Source organism: Pyxicephalus adspersus, chromosome 7, assembly GCF_032062135.1.
Source record: "Pyxicephalus adspersus chromosome 7, UCB_Pads_2.0, whole genome shotgun sequence".
Lineage (NCBI taxonomy): Eukaryota > Metazoa > Chordata > Amphibia > Anura > Pyxicephalidae > Pyxicephalus > Pyxicephalus adspersus.
In genome coordinates this window covers 14,305,236-14,329,017 of record NC_092864.1, presented here as the reverse complement: position 1 = coordinate 14,329,017, position 23,782 = coordinate 14,305,236, and the positions used below count along the sequence as shown (strand labels likewise).

Sequence of the window (23,782 nt, the reverse complement as noted above, 5' to 3'; positions counted from 1 at the left end):
GCACGCACTGGCCATCAGTAATGTCCCTGGTGGCACGCACTGGCCATCAGTAATGTCCCTGGTGGCACGCATCGGGCATCGGGAGTAATGCTTCTGGTGGCACTCACTGGCCCAAGGGAATGGTGTCCCTGGTGGCACACACTGGGCATTGGGAATCATGTCCCTGGTGGCACGCATCAAGGATAATGCCCTTGGTGCTACCCACCGGGCATCGGGGATAATGTCCCTGGGGGCACTCACTGACCAATGGAAATGGCGTCCCTGGTGGCACGCACCGGGCATCAGTAATAATGTCCCTGGTAGCACTCACTGGCCAATTGGAATAATGTCCCTGGTGGGACACGCTGGGCTTGGGATTGGTGTACCTGGTGTCGCAGATCACCCCCCACCCACCATCTGTCAGAACAGAAAATGACAGAGAACCTTGCCAAGGGGACAAAGACAAAACACATTTATCTGCTTGGATTTCAACTCTTACAATAATCATGATAAAATGGTGACGATAACATTTCTCACTTTCTCATGGTTGCTTTTCTATTTTTCAGCTATGCAGTGGAGAGGAAAATTGAAGCTTTCTACAAAGGTGGAAGAGTTCAGGTAACAAGATTTTCTGTTTCTAAGGTATTAAATGATCACCTTTGTGCTGTTTGTTTTGCTGAGACTTATACTTTTCCTATCTTTTTCCCCCAGATCAATAAGGATGGCACTCACCTGTTTTGTACTTGTGGAAATAAAGTTAATATTCTAGAAATTGCTACAGGGGTTATTGTACGCTCTATAGAACAGGTAAGGCATGTGATAATTCAGTGTCCAATCACAAAGCTGGAGGGGTGGGATGGTGACCTGACTGTACTGTATAACTGCAGCTAAGAAAGGTTCGGGTCACCCGGCTGTTTGGTAAAGCTGTGTAAATTGTGGGACTGGCTAGACATCAGTCTGATGGGATACAACCATATGTGTTATATTTGTGTGTTTGTCTGGAGTCCAGCTTTAAAATTGTATTAAAATATAATTTATTGATTGTGTAATGACCGTGTGTTTCTGTTTCAGGATGATCAGGAAGATATCACATGCTTTGCTCTTAGCCCAGATGATGAGGTAGGTGTGTTGCTCTGACAGTACTATTTATTTCTAAAGGGCCTGGCTGAAAAAGAGTTATTCCTCTCGGGAGCTTCTGATTAAATAAATCTAACTTTATACATCCAAAACATTTCTCTTTTGCCTTTTTTCATCTTCCACTCATGAGTGAGTTTTATCTTCTGCAGATCTTAGTGACGGGCAGCCGCGCCTTGCTCCTAAAGCAGTGGTGTTGGGAGGATGGCACCTGCTCCCGCACCTGGAAGGCCATTCATACAGCGCCAGTTGCCAGCATGACTTTTGACCCTACTTCCACATTGCTTGTTACAGGTAAGTTGTTTGATTCCACCTTCTGATACCTCCCCCAGGCTCCTCTGATGCTCTTTCAAAACATCAAAGCCTCCAGATACGGAGGAATATGCAACTTTTTCCTATTATTATTATTACTACACAGTATTTATATACTGTACAAAGCCCATAGTCATGTCACTATCTGTCCCTCAGAGGAGCTCACAATCTAATGTCTCTACCATAGTCATATGTCATTATTACAGTCCAAGGTCAATTTTGGGGGGAAGCCAATTAACCTAACTGCATGTTTTTGGGATGTGGGAGGAAATTGGAGTACTTAGAGGAAACTCACGCAAACACAGGGAGAACCTGCAAACTCCATGCAGATAGTGCCCTGGCCGGGATTCGAACTTGGGACCCATTAGCAGCTCAGCCCTGATCTTTCAATCGCTAGCCCTAAATGTTGTCACCTGATGATTAGGAGGGAGATGATAATCCGCTGTAAGCTCCTACACCAGAAAACAAGGAAGCATTGCAAGTGAGGAATGGAGTATAGAATATGTATTAGAAGTGGTTTTATCTTACAAGAGGACCTGTCAATTTGCCCTAAATGGCCAACATGAGAAGTCTTTATTATTTATAATAGGATTTACTATTGGCAGGCAGATTTAGGGTTTTATTTGTTGCGCAGTAAAAAAAAGGTTTTAGTAAGTATTGTTACTAAACATCAGATTATGGCCCCTGGCCATATAAAGAATACAACAATTATGACATCTCAGTGGATAAATAGAATGAGTTTATTATCATACCCTTAGTATGTCATATCAGCAAAATACTGAATAAGGAGAAAAAAAGCATATGTCCGCTGTGATTATTTAGTGTTTGGTGAGTGTCTATGCCTGCTGCTGTCCTTCAATTAGAGTGGACATAGTCAAAGAAATATTCAGCTTATATCTGAGATTAGATGTCCAAAACAAACCTATAATAGGAATAAAGATTTTCTATTGGCCAGAGTAGTCCTTGGATCAGCCATTCCCAATTAGGGTTCCTCCAAAGGTTGCTATGAGTTCCTTAAGCTGTGGATGGTTGACGTCCCATATACTCCATAATGATCCAACAGCATGAAGAAGAAATTATTTTTTCTATCTTTAGGATGGAATTCATACCACCACTGTAAGGGGACCATTTATTCTGCTCACCACTAACGTAAGGGGCTTTTATTCCACTGATACCCAATGATTTGGTTTTAGCAGGGATTCTTCAAGACTTGTGGATAATTTAAAAAGTTTGTCCTGGGTGTAAAAGAAATGTTGCCTTGGTTTCCTAAAGGCTTCATGTAGCTTATCGTCACCAGATTATAACTTATACTTAATACTTAATATTTTGTCTTTGTGTCTACAGGAGGATGTGACAGCACCATCAAGATATGGGATGTCCTCAAGCAGTACTGCACACATAACTTGAAGGGGTCATCTGGAGTTGTGCAGTATGTGTGATTTCGTGTTTTTACTTTTTTCAGTGCACTTCTGGAGGGTTTGAGAAGAAGTCCATAAAAAGTTTTGTCCTCAGTGACCTTTCCTTTGGCCTGGGCACCTTTTCATTATTTGCCAGAAGGCCACCCCTGTGCTAAGATTTGACACAATCAATTATTGCTAAGGCATTTTGGGGAAAGGGGGGCCATTGATGTGCTGGAAGCTTATTTTAGAATCACATGATGGTTCTGATTTGTATACTCTGATCTCAGTTTATTAACAAAGCAATTTTAATTGATTTGTTTAAAACAGCTCTACATAAACATGGTGGCCTGACTTGACTGTCTTGTATGTGATTCGTTTTCTACCAAAAACTAGAAACCGATCCTATTTCCATGAATCAATAAAACTGATCTTTGAATTTTTAGATCGTCTTCTAATTCAGTGAATAATGCTGTTATGTTTAACATTGTTATACATATAACATTGTTTTTTTTTTACATATAACATATAACATTGTTTTTTTTTTTTTGTTTCATTTTTGTCCCATTGTTTCTGCAGTTTGGTCCAGTTCCATCCCGACATTACGCGGTTGCAGCTGTTCTCTTCCAGCATGGATTATAAGATCCGCATCTGGGATCTGAAGTCTAGCAAGTGCCTGTCTATACTGGAGGCCCACTACAGCGCCGTGACCTCCCTCTGCTTCTTTCCTGATGGGGACACCATGGTCAGGTCAGTTACATTTAACTGTACTTTGAATCACAAGACTTTGTTTGTTAATTAGGAATAAGGGGTATTTGGGAGCAACAAATCAGCAGCAGTCATGAAAAATCACAATTGCCTGGAAAACCAATTGGACTTTTTTCTTAAGCTTGGGGCCTTTTGTCAAATATGAAATGGTTCTTTAAATATCCATTTAAAACTGTGAGTTTAGGTGTATGTGAATCCTAACATATCTATAGGAATTCAGAAGCAGCTTGGAAATAGAACAGAACTGTAGATATATCTTAAATTCTAACAGAAAACATTCTGCAAGTAAAGTATTCTTGAGTGATTGGCAATAAATAAAACTCAGTCCTTACAATTTATTAGGGCTTTGCACTAGAAAACTTTTCAGTCCTCTGATTGCACGTTCATTGACAATTACCTATTTGCAAAGAAATGGGTTAGCAAATATACTACTACAATTCACCATCCTGATTCCCATTTATAAAAAATGTGAAACGTAATTCAGGGTAATGTGTATTTGTGGTCTGTTTCTTTTTTTCAGCTCTGGTAGAGATAAAATTTGCACTGTGTGGGATCTAGCGACCAAATCCTCTAAAAGGAAAGTGGCAGTGTATGAGGTAAGTCAGTCCTTGTATGTATTCATTGCTGAAAGCTTGTAGAGAGGATATATGTATAAAATGTTGTGCATGCTGAAATATTGCAGGATGTCTGTAAGTATTATTTCCCCCATCACCCTCCAGGGATGGTTCACTAGAAAGGTGGCTTAATTCTCCTGCAGAAATCATGTTAGATGTGATGTGATCTGTAAAAACATTTCACACTTCTCCTATTTAATTTTCATTCGTTCCTGAGATTCAATGGAGGCTCTCATCATTGTCAGTTGTAAGTCCCTGAGCAGGCCAGCAGGTCCTCTATTCTGTAGCACAGGGGCCAAAGGAAAATTGTGTACAAAAGCAAGGACCCCCGTAAGCTACAGTGTTCCCTGGCTTTTGTACCCTGGATTCCCAATCCTCATTTTCAGCTTGCATTCTATCAAGCAGGAGGGCCCTCTAAAATAATCTTTTATTCTTTTCTGCCCCCATCCTTTTGGCTATCACTTTGCTAGACCCCATCCTGCACAGTTCCCTAGGGTGTGCACATAGAAATGCTCCGATACCTCCTCAGAATAAGCTTTTTTATAAGGGTATGTTTCCCTATCCTCAGGAAATCATATCTGTCGCCCTGTAACTCTATTTACCTCCAGAAAATAGCAGAGTCTGGAAGCGCAAAGAAAGTTCCCTTATTATAGCATTCTCCATTCTTTTAAATAGCTACAACTAAAAGGGAAGTTTTTCTGTTTGAACTCCACTTTTAGAGATTTATTTGCCTGAAAAAACTTTATTTGGACTTAATTTATAATTTAAGTTGTAACTCAAAGAGTAGAGTTGTAGAGCACAAAGGACACTGTAACAAGGCAGACGGTTATATACATCTCTTTTGTCCCCTTTATATTTTTAAGTAATTCTAATATATTTATATGGTGTGTTTCAGAGTGTCGAGGTAGCATTGGTTCTTCCAGAATCCTCGGATGTGATCAGCAGAAAAGATAACGCCAAGTCCCTCCTCTTTGTTACAGCCGGCAGTAAAGGTGAGCTGCAGCCAATGTATTGAACTAACAGTAAACTCCATGGATAATAATGATACTTATTGTTATTGTAATTAAACGTGTGTGGGTACGAAGATGTGACTATACCCACATACATGTATATTTAAAGATGGTCGGGTCATGCCATAGTTACCATTGGTGAACATACACACACCGGAACAGATGTGTTAAAACCATTCCATGTGATAATAGAAAACCTTTTCACCTTTAATAATGTAGTTCAAAGCAGACAGATGTGAGTATTGTTTGAACCAATGATCTGTATAGGTTTGCTACGTGGTTCCTATTTTTAAAGATGAATGAAGCTTATTTTCACCATACTTGAGACCTCTTTTGGTGTCCTGTCATGCAGAGTTCTCCATGCTAGGACATGCAAACTTTGGTAAGCTCTCCAGGTCTGAAGCCATCGGCAAAACCATTGTCCTGGTTCTAAAAAACGCTTATAGAGAAGGCAGGCCAGTTGGAATTCTAAAGTGTAGAAAATTCACGCAATTCTAAACTTAGTAAATCTGTGGCATAGCCTTTACCTTATATACCTAACATCGTCAGTTGGACTTGTTCAAGCACAATTACAATTTCTATGTTTCTTGTTACATAATGATTCTTCACTTTTTGAGATCAGGTCCTCAATAATGTTATCCATTGGTCAATGACAGGTATCTTGCGTGTGTGGGATGCGGCCACCTCCAAGTGTGTTTACAGTCAGACTTTGCCTCATGCCAGCAAGAAAGTGTTGGAGGAAGAGGGGGATGAACACAGCCTGACTCACTGCCTGCTCCTGCCCAATCAGAAGGAGGTTGTCACTGTCACAGCTGAACATAATATCCTCATTTACGATCTTCAGGACCTGCAGCTTAAGAAACAGGTACGGCCACTACTACTATAGACAATGTCTGAAGGTACAAAAGACAGATCAAAGATTTAAAAGAATGTTGCAAGTTCATAATTGGTATAAAAAATGTGTGTGTATATATATATATATATATATATATATATATATATATAAATATAAATATATAAATATCAGTGGTACCTTGGTATAAGTCCTTAATCCGTCCCAGATCCTTGGACTTATACCAAACAAATTTTTCCCATAAGAAATAAAAGGAAAATGATTAATCCGTTCCCATGAAAAAAAATCCTATTGTTATTGACATATTATACATTGATGGGGTTGTATAAAATATTTTAAACACTGCTTAATACTAAAATACATAAATACAAAAGCAATTAGATGAAATAAATGAAAATTTATCCTCACTTTACCTTGCTGAGAAGAGTTGAGTGCCTACTAGGATGGTGCTGAGAAGGGAGGAGGAGGAGAGGTTATGTATTTCACAGAGAGTTATAGCGCGGGTTGTTCACTGAACAGCAACTGGCGTACAGACGCTCATGGGCAGTCGTGACTTTGTCTCGAGGGAGGTAAATAAGGGTAGCACGCGGTGTTGTGACTCATTTTGACCCATACAAGTTCTAGCACAAAGGTTGTATACCAAGCAAGATTTTTCGTGTCCAAACAGGACTTATATCAAGTTGGACTTATTCCAAAGCGAGGTAGACATGGTGGCTGCGTTGGCTTTATTTTTACACATTTTTCCCAGTAGTTACATGGCTCTCCTCTGCCTAATGCTTTAGTTTATGTGCAGGCCTTTGGTCCCCTCACAATGCAGGACCCCTGGTCGTACATTGTACATGATGTCAGAGTGCCTGCACCTGTTGGAATAGGGATGAGAAGCAGCCTCAAAGGACTAGTTTCAGAAGAGAGAGGGATAAGTTAGTGCGTTTTTTCCTTTAGCTTTAGGCAGCCACCCTCTGCTCATAACTTCTAATATAGAATCATCATATGGCTAGTGACGTAACATAAAAAAATCTGTTCTAACCCAGTTTGCAGGATACAATGATGAAGTCCTGGATGTGAAATTCCTGGGCCCAACCGATTCTCACATCGTGGTTGCCACAAACAGCCCTCAAATTAAAGTGTTCGAGCTAGCCACATCCAATTGCCAAATCCTGTACGGTCACACAGGTAGGTGGTGATCTTGTTCTGGAGTATTTTTCTTTATACATTAACTGGATAATACCCAGGGGTTGTTGCGTTGGGCAGCATTAGCTGATAAAGTGTGTGGGACATCGGCATGTCATGGGGGGTGGATGGAATATTTGGGACAGCTTAAGCTTGTATGAATGTGGATGCAAAGGTAGAGCACTAGGGGTGAAATCAGCCACATTTCCTGCTAAAGGCTTTGAATCTTGCCACCTGGTATTTTCTCCTCTGCTGCTGGGCTGTGACAGGGCAGGTGCCAAGGGGATATGCCCCATGCAATTTTTGCCGCTAAGCACTCAAACCTGTGTCCTTGTTTTTGTTCCCCCAGTTAAAAAAAAAAAAGGGAAACTGGATTTTTTATATATCTTTTTGTTGACATTTTTTTTGGGTACTTTTCATAGTATTGCTGTTCTCCACTAGGATTCAAGGTGTTTTTTTTTTCTTCTTGTACATGCTTATAAATGAAAAGTATTCATAAGCAGCTCATGCACAGAAGCTGTTAAAGGTGTTTATTGATATTACAGAGTAAGAGGAAATGACTATTAATCAGCTGCAGGAGTAGTGCAGTATTATATGTTTATTTATTAATTCTTATGTTTTCTAGAAACCGTTCTGGCTATCGACGTGTTTAAGAAGGGGCTCCTGTTTGTCAGCTGTGCTAAGGTAGGCTTTTCACACTCGGCAGGAATTTTAATAAATATTTTGCATTATTTTGAATTGAAGGGGAATCTGCAAGAACAGAAGTATGTTAATACAGAAGTTGCTCACTTTAAAGAGTACCTGTATTGTGGAAGTTGTGCTCCAAAAAGTATAGTCCTAGGCATAGTCACCGTTATTTCCTTTAGGTTTCCTTTTGCCTATCTTTTCCTCGGTACCAATTCGGCATGTCTTGTTCATCACAATGTGGAATGGGTCATATAGGTAGAGTAGCAGGATTTTGCTTCCCCATTTTTGATTGCCGAGATGATTATCAAGCAGCAGGAGAAGACATGGGGGTGCAGTTTATGACAGAATGAATGATTGGGCGCAAAAAGATCCTTGCACCTCAGGTCCTTGGGTACACTTTAACCAGCAAGAAGTGCCGTAAGAAGCATAGAAGTAACATCGCCAAATCTTCCGCCACATCTTCTAAAATCTGTTAAAGGCAGCAATGCTATAGCTCTCATCTCAAATATACTGATGTGAGGCTCGTGGAACAGCTAGGCACTGCTCAGACAGAAAATGTGGGGCTGAAGGTAAATCTTATAGGATATTGCATAGACACAATTGGTCAGTATTTTGAAGTTTGGAGTTTACTTTATAAGGCACTTGCTCAAGAGCTGTGACCCCATAACATGATTGTCGCCAGTGGAGAGATTTCCTGATAATGCTTGCTTTATATCTGCCAAGCTAATTTACTCCCCAAGTCCCTAGCCTTGAACAAGAATTCCTCTAAGGAGTTTTGGGTCTACTATGACTCAGAAAGTACTGAAATCAGGGTTACCATTTAAAGCTATAGAGTTAAAAATGTATAATATTTTAGAGCAACACTTGTCTGTATTGTTCTACCATCACTTCCTTTATTTTAGGACAGAACTTTCAGTTTCGATAACTTCTTCCTTTGTTTTAGGACAAAACTGTCAGAATTTGGAAGATGGCAAAAGCTGATGGAAAGGTGACTTGTGTTGCCATGGGTGGAGGTCATGCAAATGGTATTGGAGCAATCTCCTGTTCAAGGTAGGTATCAACTAAAATTTTTATGTATCAGTAAAGTGCTTCGGCACATCAAAAAATTTACAGATCAAATAGACTGGTGTTACAGTTAAAGAGGAACTAAAGTCCCACTTTGAACTTTTGCAATTCAAGCAGGTGCTTATTGCAGAAAGGGACAAGCTACGTCCCTTCTGCAATAACCGCTCCTTTACTGTTTGATTGCCACCCTGGTGTCAAATTGTGTGGAGATGCTCATTCCAGCCAATCTGGCTTTTCTTGCAAGTGCTGAAAATGAATAAACTCCCACACTCCTACTCGGAAGTTTCATCATCATGACACGGCCAATCAAGATGACTGAAGATTATCTGCTGAAAACAAAGAAAAAAAGATGGTGGAACCCTGTTAAGTTCTGATTTAAAGTAGGCTAAAAATGTCTGTAAATCATACGTAATCATACTGTAAATCTTACCTGAACACATGAAAGTGGAAACAGCAGACAGCTGTGAAAAAAATGTTTGCTGTCCTTCCCCTTCTCTACTACTATTGGCAGTACCCGATGACTACATCCTGAGAAGTATGGGACATGCACATTCTTGGTCATCCCATCGTGGATGCGCACAATTTATTTGACAGGGATATGAAACATACATACAAGTATTGTTATTAATCAGCACTTTTGTATATTATCAGATTAAAGGAGTCTTTTATGGTGAGCGGGAGCCAGGATTTAACGTTAAAGATCTGGAAACTCCCAGAATCTATTTCTTCCAAGCAAGTTAAAGACCAGAAACCAGAGATGGAAGGTTTACATGCTGCTTGTACAGAGAAGGCACATGAGAAGGTGAGAAGTCTGTCCTAAATGAGGAATATACCTAAATATATGTCGCCACCCCTTGAGGTGTGGGCCTACGATGCCCTCTGCTTAAAGTATGTCTTTAGTCTTCTGTATTAATAAACACAAAGGACTGATGTTTTAAAGTGCAGGATTATAATTAATGTTGGATAAATGACTGGAGGTGTGTTGCAGCATGCACTGCATTTTGTTATTTTACTACTCCTGGTGCATCTTGTTTTTTTTTAATACACTCACACAGGGTTAGAAACTGGAGGGAGCACCAGCAAAGGTGTATATAATAAAACTGGACGACATTTTGATATTTGATATTGCAGCCTTACACAAAAATCTTCATAGAATATCTCTATAATTTGAAGTACTACAGTGTGACTTTTAACCAGCAAGTAGTGCAATGTATGAATAATGACCTTATGCTGGATGAGTAACCCCTTCCATTCCTTCCAGTCCAATGAGAGAAAAGAACCAGCAGACAAACCTTTATTTATTCTAACACTAGATAATATTGGTTGCTTTTGGTTGGTTGTCACATGGTGTGCTGGCTGATAATAGTTTCCTTTGTTGTTCTCTTTGCAGGATATTAACAGCATTGCTGTATCTCCCAATGACAAACTGATTGTCTCTGGCTCTCAAGACAAAACAGCCAAACTCTGGTCAGCAGCAGACGTGTCCCTATTAGGTGTCTTTAGGGGCCACAAAAGGGGCATCTGGTGTGTCCAGTTTTCACCAGCGGATCAAGTTGTAGCCACATCATCTGCAGACGGAACACTGAAACTCTGGGGGTTGCAAGACTTCAGCTGCCTAAAGGTAATCATGATTTGTATATGGAGTGCAGGTAAAGGAGGGGCCTTACCTTCCCAATGATACCAAGTTTAAGCACAAAATGTTGCTGTGCCAATCAATGATTTCCCTAAACATCAGTTTCCAGAGGTGTCTTCTGGTACCTAATGACTTGGCCTATTCTGGTTGAAATTACCTATATCATTGGTCTGTGCATACCTTAAAATTAAGGAACTCCCCATGTGTTGTAAAAAAAAAAAAAAAATTATTCTACATTGCCAAAATATTTGCAAAAAACCTGGTCACCTGAGGTGCCTTGTCTTCTTTGGACTGTAGAGTAGTAGGTTCCCGCTTTAGGAGTTAATGACTGAGACATGGACACTTCTCATTGGAGGTTCTTCAGCGAAATTCCCATGGGTCCTTGAAGACTCAAAGGGTGCGGTGACATCACAACGAGGGACAGCAGCAAGATTAGTTGGGGCGGCATTGAAGCTGCACCAGTGTATTGCTGGTCATTGCTGCCAAGTGTCACTGGAATACACATGATGTGGATTCCATTAAAGCTAAGGGCGGAAATAAGGGCATACCCTTCCCTCCCCCCTAACTAAAAAAAAAAACAAAAAAAACACTCAAATCTAATTTGTTTTTAAATCTAAAAACTAAAATCTAATCTACAATCCATTTAATATTATATGGTTTTTCCATAGCACACCTGTAACTGCAACATCTCACCTTCTGTTGCTTCCATAGAGAACACTTAGAATTGTGCAGACATTATATCTTCTTCTGACTTTTATTGTTTTTGTTCTTTTCAGACATTTGAAGGTCACGATGCCTCAGTGCTGAAGGTCATATTTGTGAGTCGTGGCACACAGATGCTTACGAGGTAAATGTCAAGTTCTCTTTGTTTGACACATCTGCTATGTTTTGGAAAATAAATCTTTGTTGAGTTTTGGATGGAATGGGGGAATCTTTGTGTTTCCTGGAGATGATCTTTACCACCATGAAAGCCCTGATTGACTTGGTTTAGCTAATAGCAGTGTTGTTAATATTTTTCTACCTACCAAGTTGCGCATGATGCAGTTTGGCATTCATAAAAGTGCTTTATAAAAATATATGGAGAATGTATTTAGGTCAGTGATAACAGTGGCTTAGATTGTTTCAGTGGCTTAAAAACAAGCACCAACCTGCCACGAAAGGGGAGATCATCCACAGGCTTCCAAACTGAAAATTCAATGGAGAAATTATTAGATCCTTTACTCGGATCAAAAATGGAAATTTCTTTGCCCATACTGAGTCTATTACTTTGTTCCTCTCATCAGTGGCTCAGATGGTCTGCTGAAGCTCTGGACCATTAAGACCAATGAGTGTGTCAAGACATTGGACTCCCATGAAGATAAAGTGTGGGGTCTGCACAGCAACAAACTGGACAACACTCTTGTCACTGGATCTGCAGACTCGAGCATTGTTCTTTGGAAGGTAAGAGAGTTATTATTTGTTTATTTTGCACCATTGTATTTAGGCAGTGCTATGCTAAGTGTCCTTCAGTGGAGCTCACAATCTCATGTCTCACGAGGCCAAAAAAAAAAAAAAAATTGTTTTAGAGAATATGTGTAGGAAACTCACATAGTCTTGGGGAGAGTATATTTCATGCAGATGGTGTCCTGACCCAGCTCTGAACCTCATCTCCTGCTGAATCCAAGAGCTAGCTATACATCCTCTTGAAATATCTCGATTTACTTCTTGCTGTGTCATGAAGGCAAATCTTCAAGATGGTTCACAAACCTGAATGGGATTCTACTATTCCACCCATTCTGGAAAATACATATACCTTAAACTTACATGATCAATAATAATCAATCCAAAAGCATATTTAAATATGGATTCCCTTTAAAACAGCTCACCCTTGTAACTAGACACCTCATGCCTTGTAATAAGCACCGGGTACATGTGAAAAATGAATGTTTCTTTATTCCTAGGATGTCACAGAGACTGAGCTGGCTGAAGAAATGGCCAAGAAGGAGGATGAGATCTTGAAGTAAGTGCACCTTTGACCTTTAAGGGCAGATTTCCAATTGCACCCCATTTATTTGGATTATAACCTGCACCATGTTCCTGTCCTCTAGGCAGCAAGAGCTATCCAACCTTCTGCATGAGAAGAGGTTCCTGAAGGCTCTGGGCCTGGCTATCACTTTAGACCAGCCACACACTGCGCTCAAAGTTATAAAAGGTAAGCTGTCTAGGAACTCTTCTTACTGATTATAAATTTTGGAAAAAAATAAATCCTACCTTGGTATTTGCACCTTTCATGATAGGTTTTGTGAGCACATGGTGGCATTTACTAATAGGTGCTGTAATGGGTCATGTGGGGAGTGGGTAATGCTGTGCACTCTGCCCATAGAACACAACCGTGCCAAATTCTTATCACTGAGGCTTAAGTGAGACCGTGAAAATGCTCTATTAGAAACAGAAAAAAGTTTAAAGAGCCCCCACATGACACTTTTGTCTTTAGACCTGTAATTTATAAAGGGAACTTTAGAATATCACAGCGGTCAAAAATGTTGGTGGTCTGCTGCTCTGGCTGGTGCTCCCCCTGACCATTTCCCTCATACGGATCGCAGGCTCAGCGCGGTGGGTGGGTTCTGGCATCATGATTTAACTATGGGGTAAGTGTCTTCCCCTTTGAGTGATAGGGGTCCTCGGGAATATCATATTCTGTTAGCAATATAAATTTAGAAGTGCAGTCAAGAACGCTTGAAAGATAACAATGGTTGATGTTTTTTAGTATGTATGTTATTTTTGTAAAAAGTTCTGAATTCTCTGTAAATGAAAAGAACAGCAGCAGACAACATACGTTTCTAATGTTGGACTTTTTTCCTCTTTTTGTGAACTCCTCCCCTATAAAGATTTAGTGTCTTATTGTGCCAGAAATAGCAGCATGGTTTATGGTCTAGGAAAATTCTAATCTTTCCCTCTTTTTTAAATTTTAGCCATTCTGCAGGAACCCCATGGAAGAGATGATCTGGAGACAAACCTGCTGAGGTTACGCAATGACCAGAAAGGTAAGAGCGTATAACCCTGATTAAAATAATTTAAGCAGGACCTGTATGTGAGTTCCTCTGTGGGTATGGTATAGCTGTAAATAAGACCTGAGTACTTGTGGAAGCACAGATACAATTTTATATTGTTAGAAGAAAAATGTGTGTAATGCAATAACCCTGATGTACGAACTCCTTATGCTGAATTTTCAGAGGCCATCCTGAGATACTGCACCATCTGGAACACAAATTCTCGGAACTGTCACGAGGCGCAGTGTGTGATGAACATCCTCCTGACCCAGGTACCACCCGACACACTGCTCCAGTACAGCGGCATCCGAGGCACTGTGGAAGCATTGCTACCCTATACAGGTGAGAACCCACTCATATGTCACATTAGTGATGTTTTCTTTTATATTCAGTCTAATCCCCACACTAAAATACCTACCAACTACTCTAAATCCTTTTTCTGCAACTCTTTCCAGCCTTAGCAAGAAATGCATTAAAGCTAGGGTCTTATGTCTAGTGTTTATTTGCTGAAGCTGCATCTATCCTTAAAGATTAGGAATGTCAAACTCTAGTCCTTGATGGCTACATACAAGTCAGGATTTTTTAAATCTGCAGCCTGTTAGAGAAATACTAAAAATGAGTGCAGATTCTGATTCGTAATGGTCCGTATTCTGCTGGATGGCTGGAGGTCCCAATTAGTATGCGCCAATCTGTATATTTGAATTGTTGAAACAATGTGTCGAAATTTTAAGGTTATTTATCGACCAATGACAAGCATATGCAGTAAATGAAGTATAGTAAGGTCAGATCTCCTAATCTGTGTCATTCTTTCAGTAACTTAGAATATATCGAAGCCATAGAATGATAGCCATCTCTCAACTTTTTACTAATGTGCACCTATATTCGCCCCTCTATGAAGGATGCTTCCATGGAGAGGATTTAGTAAATTGGAAAACATTTCTAATGGTCCTGACTTATTCTTTTCTTTACCCCACAGAGCGGCACATGCAGAGGATGGCCAGACTTTTGCAAGCTTCAATGTTTGTGGACTTTATGTGGCAACACATGAGACTGACTGATTTGCCGGAGGAGAAGAAGAATGCACCCAACTCTGTCACCAACCTTTCCATCACCGCAAGAGAGGACCCCAGAGCATAAGACCACCAAAAAACTGGATGATTGCCAAACCTCTGCAGCCATCTGCATTTGTACCATGTACAGACAATACCAGGCAGGCATGTGGCTCCTGTGCCAGGAATGTGAGAGGAGCCATGTCTGTTCTACCAGTGCTGCTTATTTTGAATCCCTGCTTGAAAAAAAAAATTACCAGTGCCTGGTTATATCGGTATTTTTCAGTTGTCAATGTGAGCATTGGCTCTTTAAAAGTGCCTTCCTACATTAAACTGACCGGTTCCTGAGTTTTACATTTATCTGTCGGCCTGGTAGACTTTTTTCTACACACAGGAGACTGGCTGATGTCTTTACCAGTTGGCTTTCCTGTTTATTTGGCAACTTAGGAAGAGAAAGTTTTATTTTTTTTAATCTGTCTTTTCTAAAGATGGAGGAACTTTGGCTACGTTTTTGTCATAATGTCTTTATTGGCTATTAAACAAAGAACAGTCATTAGTTCTGATATTGCTGTATTTCCCAACTCATGTGTACACCTTTGTGGAAAGATTCATGTTTTATCTTTGTAAAGAAAACTTTCAACCAAATATATAAAAATGTGATCTAATTCTTTTAACATCAGAAAAAAAGGAATGCACTTGTTTATCTTTTATAACGTCTCTATACCATGATGCTGACGTTTTGCTTCCTGACTTAAAAAATACCTAGGCATTAAAGAAACCCAAGTTAATGGTATCTGGCAGAGAGGGGGGCAGAAAAAAAAAAAAAATACCTAGGCATTAAAGAAACCCAAGTTAATGGTATCTGGCAGAGAGGGGGGCAGAAAAAAAAAAAAAAACTCTGTGCGGCCAAGCACATAATATTAATCAGTGGCAGCCGAATTGTTGTCACCTACTCAATGTGTTGTCACACACAATGGGCTTTAAAGAACCATTGTTACCTTGCCATATAAAATAGGTGTTTTTGCAAAGAACCCCTGCCTCCAATACTTTCTTTACCTGGCTTGTTCTTTTCTTCCCCTCCTCAACACTTATTCATTGCAGTTATGGAGGTATATGTCGCCTCCTCACCCCTTTAACAATGCTCAGATCTAGCAGTCATGAATTTCTAGCTTGAGAGCTGGCACTTGACATGGGGTGAAGTCAATGCTTACCCTGCTGACTGGCACTGGCAACTTTATTGCTGCCTGCAATGGTAGAAGGACCAGTGGAGGAGTGCTGGTAGGGTTTGTATCACTGTTGCTTTGCTTAAAGTGAGTGAACTGATGGTTTCTCTTTAAAGCCAATTTCCAGTGAAAAATTGTATTTTTCAACTAAGTGTAAGAACTTCTGTAAACTCACTGTTGCTTTCTGCGTCACTGCGTCACTGCGTCACTGAGGCTTTAACCCTTGTCCCCCGTCTCAATGACGCTAAGACAAACCGGAGTGACTACAACTACTGGAACCAAAGATCAACTTTAGATCCAAGCAATTAGTGTATTTTTAGAATGAGTTCAGCAATAGCTGCTTAGATTTTTTCCAAGTGTAAGGCATGCTTAATGTAACACTTAAAGGTCTTTCCCTTCTACAGCCTGTCATTGGACAATGATTTGAGAAGCAGAAGGCTCATCGCTCCTTTAATATGCCCCTGCATATCATTGTTGGCACATAAGTGCTACAACACAAATGAATGGCTCCTTGTTTGTCTTTTTCTCTTCTAGTCTGACCTTTGCTATATAGGGATTACAAGAAGCTAGCACTGGGTTTGATTCAGATACAATTGGCTAACTCTGTTTGTTTATTTTTCCCTTTAAACACTTGGTGCTTACCCATGAAACCTCTAACCACATTAACAGTGCCATCACCCTTAGTCCTATAAGATTGTTTCCTTTAGCAAAAACTTTCCAGTACTTTAAAATATTTTTAACTGTTTATCCATGCACAATCCAGTTGCAATATGTGTGTTTAGCTACTTTCACAACAGATATGTGAATGGCATGGCATATGACATGGTATAAGCCACTGTTTAGAAGTTCCTTAGCTATGTGAGCCTTTACTGCAAAAGTTCTAGGTTCTGTAGGATTTCTATTACCATATTAATATGGAAAGGCGTGGATGTTTTCTCAGGTCATATACATTCATTTAGAGAGATTTTCTGACATTTAGAGACAATTTCTTGTGTGATCCCATTGACAGGTTATGAATAGAAACTGTAGTTGATATATGGACATATATATCCCCACTTTAGTTTTTATTTGGTGTAGTAGGGAAGGGGACCTTTATGTGCTTTTTATTGTTGTCTTTGCCTGAGTTGGGGTAATTGGCTTCTCTGTGGCCCAAAGGGTTGGAAGCAAGGAGAACGGACAGACAGTAGTATAAGAAATAGAAAGAAGACATCAGACAGGTATTGAAGTACAAACATGATTTTTTTATTCACAGTGTACCTCAAAAACCCAACACGTATCCAACATTCCTTTATCACTATTTGAATAGGTGACAACTATTCTGTCTCAGCAATAAATTAGGGGTAATGATATGTGATATATATGTAATCATAAGTATAATAAATACATAAAGTAAAAGATCTTCAATAAACACACACACTGGGCCTGATTTATTAAAGCTCTCCAAGGCTGGAGAGGATACACTTTTATCAGTAAGGCTCTATATTTTAATTATGGAGCGAACTCAAGGGTTTATCCTGGTCTATCCTGGGTGAACCTTGGTAATCCAGCAAATCTGGAATGGTTTTCTTTAAAATCATTTTGTTGGCAAATGTGCTGCTTTGCTCAGGTTCACCCACAATAGTGGGTATTGGAGAACCTTGATAATTCAGGTCCATTTTTATGTATATTAACATATATTCATCATGTAAAAAATAATAAATATATTGAATAAATAAGACAAAAATACATGGCAATTGATTAACATTATACAAACTCTACTCCTTTATCCCTGATTGATAGTTCCGTCGTTCATTTGCAAAGCTTTCTTTGTCACAGTGGTACATTTGTGGAGTATCTCGTGTGGTTTGGGTCTTTGAGGCATCAAAGGGGTCCTTGGAGGATGTGGGATTGACTGCTCAGTTGATGGTTCAGCTTTGTTTGGACTCTCCTTGGGTAAGCCTTGTTCCTTAAATTCATTCCTTTGGGGAGGAGATCTTGGTGGTTTTTGAATGGAGGTTTCAGAGACAACATTAGGCTTTCGTATTGCACCTCTTATTTGACTGTTACGTGTTGGCTTCTGCCCTGTTCCTAATGGTTGGCATACTTCCACTGCATGATCTCTTGGAACAGATTCAACAGAATTGGGGTAAAATCCATAAGTTGTACTAAATGGTAAGCCACTGATTGACCTTGATTTTCTCCTGTCCAGTTTCTCAGCCTCAACCCGCTCTAGATTTCCAGTCTTGCCTGTAATATCCATGTTGACTGTTCTCCAGGAATCCGATGGTCTGCTTAAGTCTAGCTGGCTGGAGGCTTTGAACAAGTCTGAAGTGGAAGGGAAAGTTCCATAATTCTTCATCAACTGGAGCTGATGGCACTTTTGGTACGGTTTTAGGTACATAGCTGGGACAAAGCCAGTTTTTCCGTTATACCTGTGATGGTCAAGGAAAACATTGAAAATGTTGGTTTTCATTATTAGTTTAGCTTTTTTAGGCATCTTTTCCAATATTTATGTATTTTTATATTATTTCTATATTTGTTTTTTTTATATTATATATATTAATTATTATATATATTTCTATGTCTATGTTCCTAAACCTTTTTCTACATGTGAGACCAGAAGCACAGTGAGGCTGCAAGATTGTTTCCTTATTACTAGAGGTTCAGCCTATCCTTAGACAGTTCTTCCCATTCCTAAATTACCCTATGATGACACCAATGCAGTCAAAGGTAATGGGAAGGTTATGCCTCCACTAATGTAAAAAGGTTGCTCTGAGTCTAGAATAATGGACTACGTCTGGCATGTATGGCCATGTTCTCTTAATTCTACTCAGGATCATGAAACTATATAAAACTCAATTATAGAAAGATAGCTAAATGTACACATACAATACACAAATAATAGTTTTTTATTGCAGTTACGTTTGGCCAGTCTTTTAATCCAAACACTTCACCCAACTTCTTTAAATGGCATTGAATGTCTTTGTCTATCAGAAACTATAGAAAAATATAAGGAGGAAAGGGGTATTCCTACTTCCCATTTGTCAGCCATGTTTGAACGATCTTTCTCAATAGGCCTGATTTATTAAACTTCTCCAAGACTGGAGGGGATTGACTTTCATCAGTGAAGCTGGGTGATCCAGCAAACCTAGAATATAGATCTGGTCCAGAATTCAAAACATTTGCTAGCAAATAGCAAATGACTTTGTAGAAATTCATTCCACTGATGAATGTATTCTTTCCAGCCTTGGAGAGCTGTAATAAATCAGTCTCGATCTACGTTCTGCAAACAGCTTATCCAAAGCATCACCAAGGCTGCTTGTTGAAAACCTTTAAAATGATCTTGTGTGAACTCCCTGCTGCTAGTTAGTGAAACAAATATAAAATGTTGAAATATTCATACTTATGTTACTGAAAAAATCTTTAAAAAATCCTTTTTTCAAGCAATAAAATAGTATTATATATTCCTTTGATTGCATGTATTAGCTTTCTAACATATCTTACCTTATCAGCCACCATCCATTATTAGACTTCTCAATCACATCAACCAGGACTCCTCGAGGGATGGAAACCTCATCCCAGTTCATAGCTTTATAGGCCATCGAGGAATAGTACCGCATTCCTGATTAAGGACAGATCACATAGGTTTGATTACATACTGGCCATGGCCGTCTAACATTTTGTCCCCTCTTTACAGATAATGGCTTTCTTCCTTTATAAATTATTTTCCTTTTTTTCCATCTTCTTCTTTCTTCCCTAATTAATTTATTTCCTCATATCTTCTCTTCCTTCCTAATGTACTTTCCTTCCATCTTCTACTTCCTTCCTCAATTATTTTCCTTACTTCTTTTCCTTGATTCTATTTTTCCCTTCCCAATTCCTTTCCTTGCTTTTCTCCTTTCTACATCTTCCCTTTCTTTTTCATTTATTTCTCTTTTTACCTTCTTCTCCTTCCTTCCCTATTTACTTTCCTTCCTTCCATTTTCTACTTACTTCTTTAATTATTTTTTCTTCTTTTCTTTTATTCTATCTTTTGCTCCCACTTTCCTTTCTTTGATATTCTACTTTCTTCATTTTCTTTCTTTTTTTATTCTCCATCTTTACTACTCTGTCCTCATTTCTTATCATTTCTTCCTTCCTGGCTTCTCATCTTTTGCCTTCCTTCCTTTTCCCTTTCCTTTCCCTTCCCTTATATTGAAATATATACATTTTTTAGGTCAGAATGGAACAATAAAAGCTGTAAATGTTGATCTATCTAGCCATTGACCTGGGATAAGTACCCAGCCCATACCGATCTCTGGACCTTCAAGCTTGTTCTAGGTTAGTGATGTGCTAAGTAGGGTGGAGAAGATGTGAATGATATCTTGGACTTCTAAAACACATCAGTATTGGTAAAATATAGCAACATACCTTCATCGTTGGAGTTCACAGATTCAGCATCATCTTCTTTCTCTAGGGCTTTAAGGAACGGAGCTGGAAACCAGGCCACCCTCTTCTCTTCATTCTCTACCAGCCACCAGCCTAGGATGGAATAAAGGGTATTTACAATACATCTACCCACTATGTGACCTACATGTAACCACACTTTTGTAAGAAATTAAGAGCACCCAGCCTCATTGCCTGCTCTTTTAAAGAAACAAATCAGAAGTTCACATGTTTCATTAAGGACAGTCTGCCTTTAACATAGAATGGTTGTGGTGGGAGGTCAATGTCTCACCAGAATTCTCCTTGATCAGCACACCCAGGTGCTCATTGCATTTCACTTGGAATGGTCGGTTCTTTGTGTCTTTGGTCTCATGGTCTTCAATGCACAGGTACATTTGGGACACAATGGGCTCTGTGGCTGGTGGTTTAGGTACCTGCTTGGGCTGCTGTTTCTGCTCTTCTCCTGATTCAGGAGGCACGATCACCAAGCTGCAAATACATGTCTATTAGTTTCATCCCAACATGTCACATGATCTGCACTTAAGTCCTAATACTTCACAATCCAATACTTTAAATCTCCAGAATCAAACAAAAAAATGGAAATATCAGTTTTGGATGAACTGATATCAGACAATTAAATATTTGCTTTTAAACTATAAGTCTGTTGGATTTAAGAAGGTGATAAGGCCACTGACCGAGAGCATGTCCAAGCAAGCTCACATAGACTGGAAATCAAGATGAATGTGGTCAGAAACATTTGGAATGAAAGTGAAAATTTAACAGTGTTAACAGACCTGCATTGGGGAAAATTGGGGTTGAGATCACTGTTGTTGGGTGTAAAGAACGCCATCACCACATCACAACAGGAGATCTTCTCATCGGTTGTTAGGAGCTGTTGGCAGTAATTTTCCAGCAGTTTCAGTCTCTCAATAAAGCGGCTGGTGTTCCGGTTCTTCCTGAAGATCGGAACATCTGTAAGAAAGAGGACAACACGTGAGTGACAGTGGGAATATCCCTCAACCTAATTACAGAAACTTGTCTGAGTACTAAGGAGGAAGTAAATAGGTGCGGATGGGATACAATAATAACCCAACATGTTGCAACACGTTCCAAAAATACTGCAAGATCAGATTTAAAAAAATACATTAAATAATAATTTATAAGAAAGATCAGTATATCATGTTGCAAACATTGCTAATTCCATCTTGTCAATTAATCAACGTGGCTGATTTTACTCTATAAATCACGGTCTGCAAAGATTGCATACTACCCATAGACATGCAATTATCTATCAAACTAATTAAACTCTACTAAAATGAGTGGCAATTATCATATGTGATACTGCATATATGTGAAACTTAAAGTGCATCCAAATCCCTGAAATGTGTGAGCTACATTAGTTTTCTTTTCCTCTTTTTTCAACTCCCCTCTTGTTCCTTAAAGGATCCTATAGGACCAAAGAGACAGCATTTGCATTTGCAGTGTTAGGCACCCCCAGCACCCCTTCCAATAAGACTTATTACATGCATTTCCTTCTGCTCTGCATAGACAGACTCTGTGGCTACTTTTTATGTGCACCACAATCTCCATACACTATGAAAAGAGCTTCTGTTCCATGTTTGAGTACCAACTGACCATCTCAGTTTTGGATTACATAAGGAATACTGCCTATTGCTATCCATGTGAAAGGAGGGCATGCATGTAAGCTTTTCTAGTGCTGATGCAAGGGGGAAATTTGCAGTGCATGCGGGTAAAGATGGGCGCATTGGGTCCTTACCTCTTAGTTTTGGTATCATATTATCTGATTTCCGTAACAGCCCAGACTCAAGGGGATATTTTTTTCTTAGCTCTCTCTGTTAGAATAAAAAGAAATATATACAAGTATAGTTAGATCAATATATATATATATATATATATATATGAGAAAGTTACCATCTTACAACGCAAAGAAGGTAGAAGGTTTAAATATTGAAAGTGTCCATGTAGTCAATATCAACCAATAATTGATATTAATAATCATTAATTAATTAATATCAACCAATAAGTGATATACGAATCATATTTCCCATTACAAATCTTTCAGTTGTACATATAGAACTATCGAATTGTATATTCTACACAGATACTACATATTATATTTACTGCATTTACTATATACAGATTTTGAAATTAAATGTGACACAATGATACAATATCCAATCAAGGTACGTGTAACATGATGACAGCACAGAAGGGTAACTGGTAGACAGAGCGTTGTTCCCATAGGAGAAATGCTTGCCTTTTGTGCATTGATCACAGGTAATATTTTAATAAGAGTGTAACATTTGAAAAGATTATAAAATCACTTTAAAATAGATTTTAGCATGTGACATAATATATAGGATTTAAATAATCAGTATTAAATCTACTTTAAGATATAAACAATATTACTTCTATAAATTAGAGCTTGAACAGCAGGGTAATAGAAGCAAAGATATAGCAAATAAAGTTGATTGCTACGTTAGGAACAGACAAATAGATGTTTTTTTCTTCATAAACTTACATTCATTTTTTTGAAATCTTCATATTTTCGATATATCAGTATATCATTGTGGTCAGACCACTGGATCGAAAAAATGTTTATCTGTCGAAGAGAAAGTAAAATGTTACTAGTGATTGATCTACTTCATTGGTTAACAACTATTTTAAGGTTTATGTTTTAATGTACTATATATTCTAGCATGCAATGCCATGGAACTGCAATGGGGTCCAACTTGGGTCCTTATTAGTACAGACAAAAATACACAGGAACAAATCAAATATCAGCTATTTTTTTTAAAGCAGTTAAAGTGGCACTCTGATCCATTATATTTTCTTGAGTGTTAATTCTCCTCTAATTTATGGTTCCAGTTCAAACCACTTGGAGGTTCCCTATAAATTGATGGCACCTATTGTCAGACCAGTTGCTTCAATCACCCATTACAAGAGGGCAATCGGTGTAAATATTAAAAATACAGCCTTTGAATTCATGAGCCTCTTTTGACCTTTAAGGGATGTCAATATTCATTGATGGGCCAACAGGCTGACCCACCCAGCATGCGGCTCCCTCTGTTACACATTGGTAGCAGATGTTCTAACACTACCTTGAGTTTTCCATGCTGTAGAACTCCCACAGCCTTGGCCTCCAACGGGTGCCGGCGAACTTCAGGCATCTGCTGACGCATGTTGTAGTAGTCCAGTGTTTTCTGCTGTTCAAAAATGATGAGAGCTCCTCTTTATCCTCTAAAGTCTCAGATTGCTTCTCCAATCAGAGAATTCTTAGTCAGAAGGGAAACTCCTAACTGTTTTAAGCTTCACTCCCTTTTGGCAGGGACAGGAAAATGCCATGATGTTGTCAACACCCAATCAGTTGGGTTTTTCCCATCATTCTATAACCTGTATTTTCCTGAAGAGTAAAGCCCTGCGTATAGCTCATA

General features: G+C 39.1%; 2 protein-coding genes across 2 annotated transcripts in view; one reads left to right on the top strand and one right to left on the bottom strand.

Annotated features, from left to right (window-relative positions):
- TBL3 (transducin beta like 3) overlaps positions 1–15,273 on the top strand; it is a 16,107-nt gene extending 834 nt beyond the window's left edge. The window contains exons 2-22 of the mRNA XM_072417541.1: positions 546–597; positions 691–786; positions 1,051–1,098; positions 1,266–1,407; positions 2,770–2,854; positions 3,402–3,572; positions 4,111–4,186; positions 5,100–5,196; positions 5,871–6,079; positions 7,099–7,240; positions 7,863–7,921; positions 8,868–8,974; positions 9,641–9,791; positions 10,380–10,610; positions 11,399–11,469; positions 11,906–12,062; positions 12,563–12,621; positions 12,710–12,813; positions 13,574–13,645; positions 13,835–13,993; positions 14,628–15,273. Coding sequence (XP_072273642.1) covers positions 546–597; positions 691–786; positions 1,051–1,098; positions 1,266–1,407; positions 2,770–2,854; positions 3,402–3,572; positions 4,111–4,186; positions 5,100–5,196; positions 5,871–6,079; positions 7,099–7,240; positions 7,863–7,921; positions 8,868–8,974; positions 9,641–9,791; positions 10,380–10,610; positions 11,399–11,469; positions 11,906–12,062; positions 12,563–12,621; positions 12,710–12,813; positions 13,574–13,645; positions 13,835–13,993; positions 14,628–14,788 — 2,449 coding nt within the window. The 3' untranslated portion in view covers positions 14,789–15,273. The remainder of the gene's footprint in view (positions 1–545; positions 598–690; positions 787–1,050; positions 1,099–1,265; positions 1,408–2,769; positions 2,855–3,401; positions 3,573–4,110; positions 4,187–5,099; positions 5,197–5,870; positions 6,080–7,098; positions 7,241–7,862; positions 7,922–8,867; positions 8,975–9,640; positions 9,792–10,379; positions 10,611–11,398; positions 11,470–11,905; positions 12,063–12,562; positions 12,622–12,709; positions 12,814–13,573; positions 13,646–13,834; positions 13,994–14,627) is intronic.
- A 1,881-nt stretch (positions 15,274–17,154) lies between these two features.
- On the bottom strand, positions 17,155–23,538 carry LOC140335138 (NADPH oxidase organizer 1-like). The gene is made up of 8 exons (XM_072417542.1): positions 23,450–23,538; positions 22,870–22,950; positions 22,105–22,180; positions 21,122–21,299; positions 20,620–20,816; positions 20,313–20,423; positions 19,407–19,524; positions 17,155–18,334 (listed from the first exon to the last, which is right to left on the bottom strand). The coding sequence occupies exons 1-8, from the start codon at positions 23,528–23,530 to the stop codon at positions 17,686–17,688; spliced, it is 1,491 nt and encodes a 496-aa protein (XP_072273643.1). The 5' UTR covers positions 23,531–23,538; the 3' UTR covers positions 17,155–17,685.
- Positions 23,539–23,782: the final 244 nt, after the last annotated feature.